Source organism: Balaenoptera musculus, chromosome Y, assembly GCF_009873245.2.
Source record: "Balaenoptera musculus isolate JJ_BM4_2016_0621 chromosome Y, mBalMus1.pri.v3, whole genome shotgun sequence".
In the NCBI taxonomy this organism is placed as follows: Eukaryota; Metazoa; Chordata; class Mammalia; order Artiodactyla; family Balaenopteridae; genus Balaenoptera; species Balaenoptera musculus.
The window spans coordinates 863,987-879,161 of NC_045807.1; the positions used below are offsets into that span (position 1 = coordinate 863,987).

The 15,175-nt window shown below is 42.8% G+C and overlaps 1 protein-coding gene across 1 annotated transcript; it reads right to left on the reverse strand.

Annotated features, from left to right (window-relative positions):
- Positions 1-4,704: 4,704 nt before the first annotated feature.
- Positions 4,705-6,873, reverse strand: LOC118889468 (thymosin beta-4-like). The gene is made up of 3 exons (XM_036841229.1): positions 6,784-6,873; positions 5,598-5,711; positions 4,705-5,149 (listed from the first exon to the last, which is right to left on the reverse strand). The coding sequence occupies exons 2-3, from the start codon at positions 5,695-5,697 to the stop codon at positions 5,112-5,114; spliced, it is 138 nt and encodes a 45-aa protein (XP_036697124.1). The 5' UTR covers positions 5,698-5,711; positions 6,784-6,873; the 3' UTR covers positions 4,705-5,111.
- Positions 6,874-15,175: the final 8,302 nt, after the last annotated feature.

Consider the following 15,175-nt stretch of genomic DNA (forward strand, 5'->3'; position numbering starts at 1 on the left):
ACCCTAATACCATGGATAAACTTTACCTGAAAAGATTAAGTGCTTTAAATAATGATAGTTAAATACATACTTACCATGTAGGCACAACATTAGCTTTGTTCAGTAGGCCCTTTCATTGACTGGGAAAATATTTTCTCATCTAGGACATTTTGTTGTACTGCCTAGATCTTTTTGTCTCTCATTTATTTCTGTAATTACTCTCTTCTCTATTTCTTATGTACTCTTTTGGGGGACTTTCCAGACTCCTTGATAGAGCTTAGCTATCCTGAGGGTCTCTCTGCAAATCCTGTTTTCTCTTACTCCTTTTCACATGTAGGGCATGGAGGCAGGAAAGAACTTGACATAAAAAATCACAATCAGGTATTACCTCACACCAGTCACAATGGCCATCATCAAAATATCTACAGACAATAAATGCTGGAGAGGGTGTGGAGAAAAGGGAACCCTATTGCACTGTCGGTGGGAATGTAAACTGATACAGCCACTATGGAGAACAGGATGGAGGTTCCTTAGAAAACTAAAAATAGAACTACCATGTTACCCAGCAATCCCACTACTGGGCTTATACTCTGAGAAAACCATAATTCAAAAAGACACAGGTAGCCCAATGTTCATTGCAACTCTATTTACAATAGCCAGGACATGGACGCAAGCTAAGTGTCCATCAACAGATGAATGGATAAAAAAGATGTGGCACATATATACAATGGAATATTACTCAGCCATAAAATGAAACGAAATTAAGTTATTTGTAATGAGGTGGATGGACCTAGAGACTGTCATACAGAATGAAGTAGGTCAGAAAGAAAAACAAACACCATATGCTAACACATATATATGGAATCTAAAAAAAAAAAAAGTGGTTCTGAAGAACTTAGGGGCAGGACAGGTATAAAAACACAGATGTAGAGAATGGACATGAGGACATGGGGAGGGGGAACGGTAAGCTGGGACGAAGTGAGATAGTGGCATTGACATATATATATACTACCAAATGTAAAACAGATAGCTAGTGGGAAGCAGTCACATAGCACAGGGAGATCAGCTCGGTGCTTTGTGACCACCTAGAGGGGTGGGATAGGGAGGGTGTGAGGGAGATGCAAGAGGGAGGAGATATGGGGATATATTTATATGTTTAGCTGATTCACTTTGTTATAAAGCAGAAACTAACCTACCATTGTAAAGTAATTATACTCCAAAAAAGATGTTAAAAAATAAATAAATAAAAGGACATAAAATTCAAAAAAAAGAAAAGAAAACATATTGCGAGTGATTGAGTGGTGACAGACAATATACACCAATTCCAGCTAGCTAACATGAGAGGAATTTATTGACAGGACACTCGGGTCCTGAGTTAAAGCAACCAGTCTTTGGATGGGCTGGAGTCAGGCAATGTCAGGGACCTTAGAAGCAGAAAATTATGGAATTTTTTACTAGAATACTGACATCCATAAATCTCATCTCATTATATGTAAATAAAATGTATTGGAACCTCAATTTGGTGAGTTTAATTCTCTTAGATTACAGTGTAAGTCACTCTTAGAAATGAAATCTAAAATTGAGAACTTTTGTGTCTGGGGAGGGAGAGGGAAGAATATATTTTTCTTGTTCCCTCCTGGGGCAGTGAAGGCTGCTAGAGTAATCAAGCAATAAGTACTTTCAAGGTTAATATAAGGGAGAAAAATAGATTTCTTCTATACCCTTTGGAATTCTCTTCTGAGAACACTGTAGTAAAGAGATTAAAAAGAGAAAAATAAAACAGAAGTATATTAACATATATACATGTATAACAACCAGGAAAAGTGGGTAACTTTGGAACCAAGGATTAAATACCACATTAATAGGGAAAGGGGAATGGATATAGGTCTCTCAGGGGAGAGTAAGTGATTTTTAAAATAATAGATTAGAGGTAGCATAGTTTGTGACAACTCTGAGTGTACTGTTGTCTTCTAGTCTCTTCTGTGATGAAGAGTCAATCTTCCTTAGTTAATGAAACTCCCTGGGGTGGGGGTAAGAAAGTGTTGATAACAATTGTATGCCTTTTGGAGGATCTGTCTTTAGGCAGCTGAGGGGATGTCAGTGAAAGCCTCTCACTGTATTTGCTGTTTTTCGAGTGTCTACAGTTCAAAATAGTCAATATACCAAAGTGGCATATCTGGGGGTGACCTGTTCTGTTATCCTAATTACTAAGTAGTGTATTTTGAGCTTAAATTCTTGTGCTAGTGCTCAGGATGCTTTACCTTTATTTGGGGGCTAATATTATTTCCAAAATGAATTGTTCTTTCCAAAGTATGAATTTGGAACCATTCATTTAGAAGTAATAGAAAATATTCTGTCTTGAGGAGTTAGCTGGTTCTTTGAGGGAAATGAATAGATCCTCCTCATGCATTTAGGAGACGTTATCTGACTCACAAAGGTGTGGGGAGAATCTAATTGTTATGAGAATCCAATGATGCCCCTTCATTTTAATGGTAAACCTCTGTCCCCTTTCTGTCTGTAAGAAAGAGTGTTCACTGCAATCTCCTAAATACCACTGTAATAAATTCCCATACTGATTCATAAATACCCCCAACTGGCAAAATTATCTCACACTCCTGGGGAAAGAAAACACAACAAAACACAACGATGATTTCTCCTCACATCAAATTTTAAAATGTAGTTTCCCCACTCCACCTTCACCTGCCATGTGCAAAATTAAGAACACAAAGCAAATCTGATTTAGGCAGAAACTTCTGGATTCCCCATCCCGCATATCAAGTAGCCAAAATTCAATAATTTGCCCTCCAAAGGAAAAAAGGTCTTCTTTGCCTTTACTTGATCTCATGAATAATCCTGTTCCTCTAGGTATCCACTTATTTTAAATTGAGGATACTGGATGTGGTAATTTTTTTTTAAAAACATCTTTATTGGAGTATAATTGCTTTACAATGGTATGTTAATTTCTGTGTGGTAATTTCTTACAATCTGGTTTCATCTTTGCCTTGTTTGAAAAATGCACACAGCAAAAACCTACCTGGGTTTGGTTTATATTTGTGCCTTGCACATTTTCATTTTGCCACACCCTTCCTTAGAGGCAGGAAGAGAAAATGCAGGGCTGGAGGGCCAGGCTCCAGCTTGAGAAGGCTCCCAGACCTCTGTGTGCTCACTGTCCTTGTCTTTTCTCATCAAGCAGGATGTGGCACTTCAGGTTTTGCAGCCACCATCCCTTCCCTTGCAACACAGATAAAGGCTTCTAGCTGATGGTCTGGTTGATTACCTAAACCAGTTTAAATGGTTTCCTGTGCATTTCTCAAAATGTGTTTAGCAAAGGAAATGAAATCAACCAGTTTAATAATCAACAATTTGCACTCGCCTTATTCCCCCACCCTCATTCCCACCCCCATTCCCACCCCAACTTCAAGTAAGATATTTTATTATTATTCTAAAATTTTATTTATTATTTTATTTTATTTTTGGCTGTGTTGGGTCTTCGTTGCTGTGTGCGGGCTTTCTCTAGTTGCGGTGCATGGGCTTCTCATTACAGTGGCTTCTCGTTGTGGAGCACGGGCTCTAGGTGCACGGGCTTCAGTAGTTGTGGCACATGTGCTCAGTAGTTGTGGCTCGTGGGTTCTAGAGCACAGGCTCAGTAGCTGTGGCGCACAGGCTTCGTTGCTCCACGGCATGTGGGATCTTCCAGGACCACTACTTGAACCTGTGTTCCCTGCATTGGCAGGCAGATTCTTAACCACTGTGCCACCAGGGAAGCCCAAGAAACATGTTTTCGTACGTCAATTCTTGGGTGCAAAGTTTACCTTCTTGGACATTTACATTGTAAATTTGAGATTTTGCATAAACTTTCATTTAAAAATTCAGTTGTTTTTGTTCGAGAGCCTAGGAATTCATTAAGCATTAATAGTGTTAAGACTATTAGATAAAAAAAGGTAATTTACTTCCTTCTTTTCCTGCACATTAAAATGACTAAACACAAAGGCTTTCCTTTTCCTATCATTGAAAGCATTTCAAATTGAGGATTATCAGACAATAAAAACCTGGAAATGAGCCAATTAATTCATGTTGAATTAAACTTAGCGCAATGTCACTGGTACCACACTGTTTAAAAATCCAAATATTTTAACTTATTCAAATTAACAGTACTTAATGATCCTAAAATCATATTAATGGTATATGTATTTTTCACTGTATAAAAAAAATTTAAATGTTGAATTCTAATAGAAAGTGAGCTGTTACACAATGAGGAATCACAAATACTAACTTCCTTTTTAAGGCTCTGTTAAAAATGCAGTTTCCACCCATTTTTTTATCTGGTACGACTGCTTGAATTCTATTTGTATCAAATCCAGTAACTGGTTAAATAACCAAGTTCAATTTGATACCAGAAATACTTTGCTATATATATTCCCATCTTCATTTTGTTTGTTATATAAAGAAAGTGTTACCTTATCAAAACCAAGATTGTAAATACATTTTTAGGAAGTCTTTAATACAGCTCACACGAATTCAGCCTAAGAAAATGATGTCCCAACTAGCTGGTATACACAAGGGATTTCACATACCCAGGCGAAACCTTTTTCTATGGTGTAACATAATTTACCTAGATCACCAGATGTCTGTCATTTATTTCTCCCCAGTGAGGCCAAGAGGCAGGCCCCTTTGCACAGATTTAATCTGGGAATAAGCCTTCCAGACACCAGTCACACGAGGTAGGTTTTAAAACTTTATTTGCATATTAAAAACTTGTGCATTCCAATAATTAAAATCATTTGAACAACAACAACAACAAAAAATGGCACTCTGATTAAACTTCATTTTACAGCCCGCAGGACACCTTGGACCAGCTTGCTCTTTACTCTAGATTTCCCTGTCGTCCCACCCAGCCTCCTTCCTTCACCAACATGCAAGTTCTTTTCCTTCCCTGCCAGCCAGACAGGCGGGTAGGAGGCAGGCGCGGCCTTCGTTGTCAGTAGTTCTCCATTCTTTGATGTGAAAAGGGACAGCACAGTCATTTAAACTTGATCCAACCTCTTTGCATCTTACAAAGTTAAACAGCTAAAAGAAGTAAAATAAGAAGGCAATGCTCGTGGAATGTACAGTGCGTACTGGCGGCGCGCGCCTCATTGTGACTCGCCCGCTTGCTTCTCCTGTTCAATCGCTGCGACCGGAAAAGAAAAAGACAAAAAGAAAAAAGATGGAGGGGACTGGAGATGCGAATTCAGTATAGCCGAGCCTAGGATTTCAGTACTTTCGTTTAAAGACATCTCTCCTCCCTCATCAGACAAATTTCTACAAGCACAAATAGGCATTCCATCATGAAATATTTATGTGAAATACAACATTCGAACAGAGAAGAGGATAAAGGTATTTGCATATTAATATGGGATATTAAACATTCAACTGTTAAATTATTAAAGCCCTGTGTTTCTTGGCTGCAAGGCAATTTTCAATTAACCTTTCCATGCCGCGTGAATCAAACTGTCAGCTCCTCCCCCGCACTCCCTGCACCCACCCAATTCTTCTCCCAGCCCCTCCCATCCTCTCCCACCCACCCCGCCACTCCCGCTCGGCCTTTTCTAAAGAAGGGGGCTGGGAGGGAGGCTTACTTTCTTGTGAAGGCAGTGGATTTTTCTCTCTCGTTTCTGTTTTCTTCAGTTTCGACTTATCGAATTTCTCAATCTCAGCCATATCGGGTTTGTCAGACATGGCTGCAGAGGAAGCTGCAGGTACAAAGCCAAGAGGGAGATTGAGGGCGGGCCACCTACCCTCGTCTCTCCCGACTCAGAAATGCGCCTCTGCCCTGCTGTCTCCTGCCGCAAAACCCACTTTGTCCCCTTCCGCTTTCATTCAGGGCTAAAGATCATCCTCTTTCTACAGGAGAAAAAGAGAGCCCCTCTCCCCGCCTTTAGTATTTCAAAACGCGGGGGGTCAAATTGGGAAGATCGCCCACACTAGGAAGCCGAATCTTTCGGAACAGTGAAATTAACCACTGTGGGTTCGTTACTTGCAGCGTTTCAACATTAGAGAAAAGTGAAACCATTTCAAGTTTAAGGGGAAGAAAATCGAGTTAGATTTCTTAAAATGAAGCCACGGCTGCACAAAATGTTTCCGTTTTCTATACGTGGCCTCTTCCCCAAAGATGCGAGCCGTCCTGCTTTCTTCTCTGCTCACAAAGGCAGCAGCTGCTGCCGGGCGCCACCGACCACCGCCCTACCCGCTTCCTTCCTTTTGCTCAACAATGCAGCCAGCCGCACACAAAGCTGCCCCCCACACCCTCTAGATCAACCCTGATCTGCATTTAGGAGCAATTCCGCAGCTCTGCACACATTCCCCTGCAAGAAGGGCGTTTTAAACATTTCATAATATAGCCCAGCCGCCTTAAACCTGAACAGATACAGCCCACGAAGCCATCGGAGGCGAGAGAAAAAATGTGATTGTGAAGCTCCGGGCTTGGGTGGGTGTGAGCTGGAACAAAGGATCTTTCTGTTCCTGACTCATCACCACCTGAGGCGATGCAGAATGCTTTTTTTTTTGGAGGGGGGAGAGGAAAGAAAAAAAATGTTCTCTTCGAAGCTGCCATAGCAAAACGCGAAATTTTTAAGTATTTAAAAAACAAACAAAAAAAAATCACCGAGTTCCCGACCCCGTTACCCAGCATCTGGAAGGGCCTAGCATCCCCCAGCTCCCCAGCAGCAGCCTTTCCCAGGAGGACCGCTCGCGCTCGGCTTCAGGGATGCGGGCGCGGGGCGGGAAGGGGAGCAAAGGGCAGGAGGCAGGGGCCCCGGGGCTCACCGGAGCGAGTTGCGAGCCAGCAAAGTAAGGTCTGCTCAGTGGTCGCCGCCGAGTGCGGGGCGGGGCGCGGCGGGCGCCGCTATATGCGCGCTCCTTTGTAAATGAGGTGACGTCACCGCCGGCGCGCTTAACTCCTTCGCGGCGCGTCTCCGGAACGGCGTCCGGGGCCTGCCCGGCGTTGGGGGCCCACCCACCGCGTCCACCCACGCACCTAGCCGCAGCGAGGGCGGAAAAACAAAACGCGCAAAGCCCACCCTGCAACACTTCCTTCATAATGCATCCCCCCAGCCCTTTATGTCTGTTCTGTCATCATGGATTTTTGCAGCAGCCGCGCAAACCTGTTCTTGGGGACCGGAGCGTGATAACTAAGGGCCTGGGTGTGTACCTAGGGGGACTGGCATTCCTTTACTGCGAAGCTGCCTTTGTCCGTTGCAGAGATCCCCAAGCCTGGGTGCGGTGTCCCTCGCCCCAGGGCCTCGCCCACTGCAGCGGTGCGATTCCCCTGATTTCAGCTTTCAGGCCAGTGGAAGCCCTACGCCCCACCCCGGCCCTCTTTGTCTCCTCGCTGGCATTCTCCTAGACTTGGGTGGGAAGTAAAGCACCCTTAAGTGATTAAAAAAAAAAAAAAAAAAGTTTTCTCACTGTAACATGCATATTTTTTTAAATGCTGTAAGTTTGGTTAGCACCCAAATCAAATAACCGGAATATTTGCGGGTTGGCGGTGAATTTATCGGGAGTTTATAGAGTACATCGCCTGCCTCTTAGGAAAATAAGTCAGATTCAAGCTATGCTACTTACTTCCTGCCTGACGAGGAGGAAGTTTTTTCACTTTCCTGTTCATTACTTTCCTAAATTGTGAATTGCTAAGGAGGCTGGTTTTGAAGGCCAGAGACTGCAATTCCATTATGCCTAAAAATCTGAAGATTGAATTTAAAAATCAAACTCTATATTTTGAATGGAGTCTTTGGAGCACAATACCATTTTTTTTTTCTCCTTGGGGTATAGTTGCTTTACAATGGTGACTTAGTTTCTGCTGTACAACGATGTGAATCAGCTATGTGTATACATATATCCAGAGTTTTCTTAAAAAACTAAAAGTAGAGCTACCATGTGACCCAGCAATCCCACTACTGGGCATATACCCTGAGAAAACCATACTTCAAAAAGACACATGCACCCCAATGTTCATTGCAGCACTATTTACAATAGCTAGGACATGGAAGCAACCATTGACAGAGGAATGATAAAGAAGATGTGGTACATTATATATAATGGAACCTTACTCAGCCATAAAAAGGAACAAAATTGGGTCATTTGTAGAGACTAGATGGACCTAGAGTCTGTCATACAGAGTGAAGTAAGACAGAAAGAGCACGATTCCATTTTGAAGTGCACTTCTAAGTTACATCCGGAAATATGGGAGCTCTAGGTAGAGAGGAGCAGTTTTCGAAATGGCACCTGACTCTGTGAATACTAGGGACTCCTCTTCTTACGGCTGAAATTACTTACAAATACCATGCAAACCATGCGGGGTGGGCCGGGGTGGGGGGGTGGGGGGGTGGGGGGGGGTGGGGCGGGCAGCGCTGCACACGGCTTGTGAAAGAAAAATGAACCAGGTTGTGGTTTTAAGGTAAAGCAGTATGCACAATACCCCTTCTCCTTCACTGCATCCTCAGAAAATGTTTCCAGAAACTCGTTGCTAACCATGTTTATGGCAGAGGCTTTTGTCTCACTTGGGATTAGAGTCTGTTGTTATATAGCACTTAAAAGCCACTGCAGGAGCACCTCAAACTTCCCCATTTCTTCCTCCACTGGCCTTCCTACTTCAGTGGGTCAGCAGAGGGGGGGTAGGGGCAGGTTACTGTCTGGTTCCCCAGTTCACAAGTGGGGATACTGGACTTTTTGTGCAGGATATCACCTCTCTAGTTACATGTCTCCCTGACCCCATCCTAGGTGACTGGTTTGAGGGTCCACTTCATTTGAGAAATGGAAGATGTGGCAGGGTGAATTTTTGGTGGGTTTCAGCTGACAGCTGCATTTTACTGACCCCATCTCTGTAGTTTCTCTATTTTTCTTTCCATCAATCAGAGGCTCTCAAATATCACTTCTTTCCTCCAATGTTTCCTGTTTAGAAAAGAATACCACTACCAACTCATTGCTGCTTCTTCCTCTCAATTTAAAGGAAAACATACAACATGAGTTGTTAGTTTGTTTTATTCACAGTCTTTCTCAGGACTAGAGCCTAAGAGATAGCTGCATAGGAGCTCTGAGAAGCTGCTTTGAAGGTTGGGGAGAGCCAGTGTATGTGTGATTTTTGTCTAGGAATAAGTACAGTCAAGCATCTTGGTAAAAGACTACTGGCAAACACAAAGAGCAGGTAACTCAAGGCAATGATTTTGGTGGTTTCCTATGTATGAGAAAATTCAAGAACCTGCATTTATTAAAATTCTGCGTGAGGTATACATCTTAACTATCTAAGAGGCCTGCTGTGGAAAGCACAGAGCATCCGGTTATCAACTTAATTTCCTCCCAGAGTGCACTGTCAGTCATTGATGACATCAGGTTTTGGCTTAATCCTTGTAGACCTGTGGGGGAGGGGTGATAAGCAAAAAAAAAGCAAAACCGCTCTTTGTTCTTTGTTTACTTACCCAAGGTCTTTTCCTTAGAAAGGGTTATGCCTTGCAGAACAGTGTATCCAAAGGGGACTAAGGAATAGAAATTTGTAAATGCCTAGAGAATTTTTTTAGTTTTGTAACAAGCAGCCTTCTGCTGTGTTTAGATATGGATAGAAAGGAAGGGAAAGAGAGGAAGGCAACTTGGTGAAAAGAAGAGTCTACAATGTTGGGCTTGACTTGCCAACTTGTCGGGAATCTAGAGAGAGTGGAAGAGGTAGCAGGAGGCAAATGGAAGCAAATGCAAACTCAAGCAATATTCTTAAGGCATGTGTGACTCTGGCCTGTTAATATTTCTGTGCTGGAGTTTCCTCATCTGTGAAATGGGATAATTTTAGTATGTACCACACAGTGTTGTTGGGAGGCTGAAATGCTTGGAAATCACATAGTAGTAAGCATTTTAAAAAATTATTATTATTATCATTATTATTATCGTTACTGAATGCAAGTTCATGTGTCCAACGCACAGTGAGGCCAAACAATAATGAAACACTGGACTTTGGAGCAGAGAAAGATTTATTGCAGGGCCATGCAAGGAGTCAGGTTGCTCATGCCCTCAAAACCTTGAATTCTCCTAAAGGCTTCAGCAAAACAGTTTTAAAGGCAAGATGAGGGAGGGGCATGGTTGGTTGTTGCAAACCTCCTGGTGTTGGAATTCTTTGTTCTTACAGCTGTCCGTGTATGTCAGGTCATGATATTCCTGTAAACTTCCAACAAGACAATTGTTGTTCTCTGTTCTGCAACTTTTGATCTCTCATCCTATGAATGGACCCTTAGCGGTTAGAGCTTTGGGAATAACCTATTCTGTATATTTCAGCCTGTAGACAACATTCTTTTACAAAGCACAGGCAACAAAGCACAAAGTTTAAACTAAAAGGAAAAGATTTAATATGGACTCAGATTTGTTCTTTCAGGGTTTGGTATTAACTAAATTTTAATATGTTTTTATATTAGCTATTTCTCAGAAGTACTAGTAAAATGAGATATTTTGCTAGCTTTCCAGCAAATTGAAAATAGCACCTCCCAGTGGCTGATACCTTGTAAGAGTCAGGTAAAGTAATAGGAGTTTTAAGATTGTTTTCATGCCCACAGCCTTTCCATGAGGAGAGGTTTATAGGTGGAGAAACTGAGGCTTAGAAATCCAGTGTTGTGATAACTCAGCGAGTAGCCACTCTATATTATTGATGTTAAGGGTACAGAAAAGTTTTCAACCCTTTGCCCTGGTGTGCTCCAGGAAGAGTGTGAGACAGGCTGCTTTGTTTCTGACAATGCCTGATACATAGTAGTTGCTCAATAAACATTGAAGGCATGGTATGGAAGTGACTGGCTTCGGTGAGGAAGGTCCTTGGCCCCAGCTCGGCCAACTCTGAGTCTATGACTCTAGCCACTGTGCTTTCATTTCCAGATAATTTAGTCCTTTTAGTACTAATATTTCAGATGTCAGGGATGATGTCTGCATCATAGAAGCTACCGTTCTTATGTGGGTTACTGTATGCTGGACACAAGAACTATAGAGCTGGCAGCTCCAGGTTGCATTGTGCACTCTGGGCTCAGGGATCTCTAGTGAAAAATGAGTAGACAGACCACCTGGGCCAGGCCCTGCCTTCCTCTCCTTGGGGGGCCACAGACCCCGTGAAAACCGTGCCTAGAGGGCCTGCACTGGAAGGTGGCCACGTCGAAGCCCGTGCCCAGTGGAACCAGGAAGCGGTGTCAGGGCACACTGTGTTTTATGTTGCTTTCCAGGGCGGGCCGGGGACAGATCTGTAGCTATTTCCAAAGCTGGGGAAACAGCCCTTGAAATCTGAGTTCAGGAAAATTCATCCTGTTATTTTTAACCTATTACATTTTATGCAGAGCACTGACCAGAGAAGAGGAGGGGGAATGGGGACTAAGCAAGCCTCCCGACTCTTTGCTTTCTCAGGCCCAGGTCCCTTTGTCCACTTTTCAGGGCCTCCTGCCATCTGCCCCCACCTGCCTCAAGCCACTTTCCCCTGGGACCCCACAAGCTCCATCTGTTCATCTAAATCTCCTTAAAGACCCAGCCCGAGTCCCCCCTTGATGACAGGGAGGTGATATTTAGTGGCCTAGCTGTATGTCAGACCCTCTGTTAAAGCCCTTTGTGTACAACATCTGATTCAGTTCTCACCCTGTGCAGTGGCTACTAATACGCCCATTTTACTGCTGAAGAAACTGAGGCTCAGAGAATTGAAGCAGCTTGCTCGACATCTAATTACCAAGTCTATGTGCTCACGGAGGCCCATTTCTACCAGGATTCCCAGCTCGGGGGGCTCCACGTTGTACTCCATGCAATGGAACATAAGGCTCCCTCAGCTAGGGGGCTGAAAAGGAGGGGGCAGTACCAGGAGAGCAGGGAGGGTCAAAGAACACTCTCGAGAATGTCGGACCCTGGGCTGCTAAATTTGTTACTGAATCCAAGCTCATTCTGCTCACCATACAAGAGGCCAAACCATCAAGAGATGAGTTGTTGGGGAAAGGAATAGCTACTTTATTTGGAAAACCAGCAGATCAGAAAGATGGTGGACTAGTGTCCCAAAGATCCATCTTCCCTGAGTTAGAATTCAGGCTTCTTTTATACTAAAAGGGGAGGGGATGTGGCTGGTTGTTCCAAACTTCTTGGTGCTGGAATCCTTTGTTCTTGCATCTGTTCACATAGGTTAGGTCACAGTGTTCTTGTAAACCTTCCACAAGACAAATGTTATTCTCTGTTCTGCAACTTTTTATCTCTATATGGGTGAAAAACATTACACCCTTAAAGGTCAGAGCCTTGAGAATTGGCTGTCCTGTATATTTCAGGCTATAGGCAACATTCTTAACTTGTAGCAAAAACAATAGAATATCAAGGTTAAAGTAAAAGAAACAAGGACTTCCCTGGTGGCACAGTGGTTAAGAATCTGCCTGCCAATGCAGTAAACATGGGTTCAAGCCCTGGTCTGGGAAGATTCCCACATGCTGTGGAGCAGCTAAGCCCATGAGCCACAACTACTGAGCTTGTGTGTCACAACTATTGAAGCCCCTGCGCATAGAGTCTGTGCTCTGCAAGAAGAGAAACCACTGCAGTGAGAAGCGTGCGCACCACAATGAACAGTAGACCCCCCCCTCTCTGCAACTAGAGAAAGCCCACATGCAGCAACACAGACCTAATACAGCCAAAAATAAATAAATTAAATAAATAAATAAATAAATAAAAGAAACAGATCCAATATGGAGTCATATTTGTTCTTCTCTATTACAACTTTCTTGTTGACTTTATTGATTTGATGGAATCTTGGAGCCAAAAGGAACTTTACAGAGGATCTCATTCAACCCGGTTCCCTTCTGCAGCATGAATTTGCCTCTACAACATCCCCTCCAACTGGTTACTCTGCCTACATGCACAGAAATGGCAACAATAAGAAGCCAGAGAATCTTCAAGTACATGAGGATGTGAGGACTATCTTTGTTTCAATGGGGTTTCCATAGAATAAGAGAAACTGACAGGTAATAATGTGGAGAGGCAGGCAGAGCCAGACAGTATAATAACAATAATAAAAAGAACAATAATCATGACCATAATAATGGCAGTAATAGTAGGAAACATTCTTGAATGCTTATTGTATACCAAGGAGCCTCCCATGAAATACCTCCTTTAATCTTCAACCCTATGATAGAGACACTGCTATTTTCCTTCATCTCAGGTGTGGGAATCCTTGAGATATTAATACATTTCCAAAATCATATGTCACTGCCCACACAGTGAAAGCCAGATGCAGAATTTGAACTCTGACTAGCTGGTTAAGAAGTCATTTCATTTAAGCATTACGTACTTCTCTAATCCTAAACTAAAGACTTTAGCCTTTTTCTATAGGCCAATGCATAAAGTTACAATCTATCTCATTAAACCACCAAGGTCTTCATCATTAAAACTTCTATATATAACTATTAAAATAATAGATCATATAAATTAAAAATTTGCCTGCCCCAATTTTCAAGTTATATTACAGAAACCCAATCTGCTCTCTTTGCATCCTCCTAAAAATGTACTTGCAATAGACAGTTCTATATCCAGAGTATTACTAGTTTTACACAGCTTTTTACTTCTTTAATATTTTCCCAGCAGTCATTCATATTGCAATGGTTAAAAAATAGGTCAAATAATATATTGAAATTGGAAGCAATACATATTCCCAATGGATTTCTGTGTTAACAATTATAACATGTTATACCATTGTGAAACAAATCATCACTAGCAAGTAATAAATGTTCTTATATTTAATGTGCTTTGTCTGTGAACATCAAAGATTTTCCATAGAATATGACTCTGCACCATCAGCAGAAAATACTGACTGTATGATAAGAAAAGTAAACCACAGGTAATAGACAACCAGCCAAATTAAAGAGGAAACTCAAAGCGTGCCAAGATGAACCTCTTGGCTAATGCTGACAACTTCCTCTCTCCAAGGCTGGTTTCATAGTCCTGTGACCTGTGTAGTCACACAAAGCCCCACACTCACAAAGGCTCTTTACTTGGCTTAATGCTTGCTACTGCTATCTTGAAATTCTTAATAATTTTGAACAAAAGACTCCACGTTTCCACTTCACATAAGGTCCCCAAGTTTGAAGTCTACCCTGACCCTCTCATTCTTGTTCCCTGAGCACCCCCAGTGCCTCAGGCTTTTCCTAGAACCTAGGTGCATGTGAGGCAGGAAAAACGGGGTCGACCCAAGGACAGCTTCCTCATTTATAGGAATTAGGCAGAAGGCAAAGCTACCTCCTTGTTTTGCACTTGATGAGGTCATGACACATGGAGGAATGGCATCTAAAACAGAAACTTTGTAGCATCTGATCAAGAAACTCAGACCATGGAAACCAGAGGTCCCCAACCTTTTTGGCACCAGGGACTGGTTTCATGGAAGACAATTTTTCACGGATGGGGTGTGGGGATGGTTCAGGCGGTAATGTGAGTGCTGGGAAGTGGCTGTAAATACAGATGAAACTTCACTCGCTGGCCCACTGCTCACATCCTGCTGTGCGGCCTGCTTCCTAACAGGCTGCAGACCAGTAGTGGACTGGGGCCCGGGGGGTGGGGACACCCGATGGAAACCATGGAGCATGTGCAAGAAAAATGCACAGGTGGCTTATGTCCCTGTACGACCTTCCACATGTGGCGCTTGAGCAATAAGGTAATATTTAAGGGAAAACAGCTCTTAGAGTGCACTGTCAGGTTTAAGAAATAAATGTGCAAGACTGGGGATGGATGCAAGCTGGTGCAATCCAGGCCACACCTCAACCCTACAATCATTGAATGTTCCACCACAATCAAAAAGACCCCACCCATTCAAAGGGCTAAAAATAACATAAAAGGGAATCCAAAAACCCTGCAGTGTGCCCCTCAGCCCCAAGGACACTCGCACTCTTTTCTGATTGTGTCCTTTTGCTTCTGCCCTGAATAAACTGCTTCTCTGTTCTCTGCTCCTCAGCCTCAGTGTGTGTGTGTGTGTGTGTGTGTGTTTGTGTGTGTGTTTTCCCCTCTGTGTTCCTCACTGAAAATCTTTTTGGACCAGTTGAACAAGAGCCTGGGCTTTTGATAAAGCTTTTCCAGGATCACACACACACCAGTTCTCGTCCCTTCCTTTTTGCCAGGTTATTTTTTCTTATCCAAGGGATGCCTGCAGTGATCAGCTTACTTGCCCATCAGAATTAACTGGCACATACCAAGCTCA

Excerpts from the sequence above, each read along its gene's own strand:
- LOC118889468 (XM_036841229.1), bottom strand. The coding sequence starts at position 5,697 with ATGTCTGACAAACCCGATATGGCTGAGATTGAGAAATTCGATAAGTCG. Across the intron at positions 5,150-5,597 it reads TCCACTGCCTTCACAAGAAA|CGATTGAACAGGAGAAGCAA; the intron begins GTAAGCCTCCCT and ends TTCCGGTCGCAG.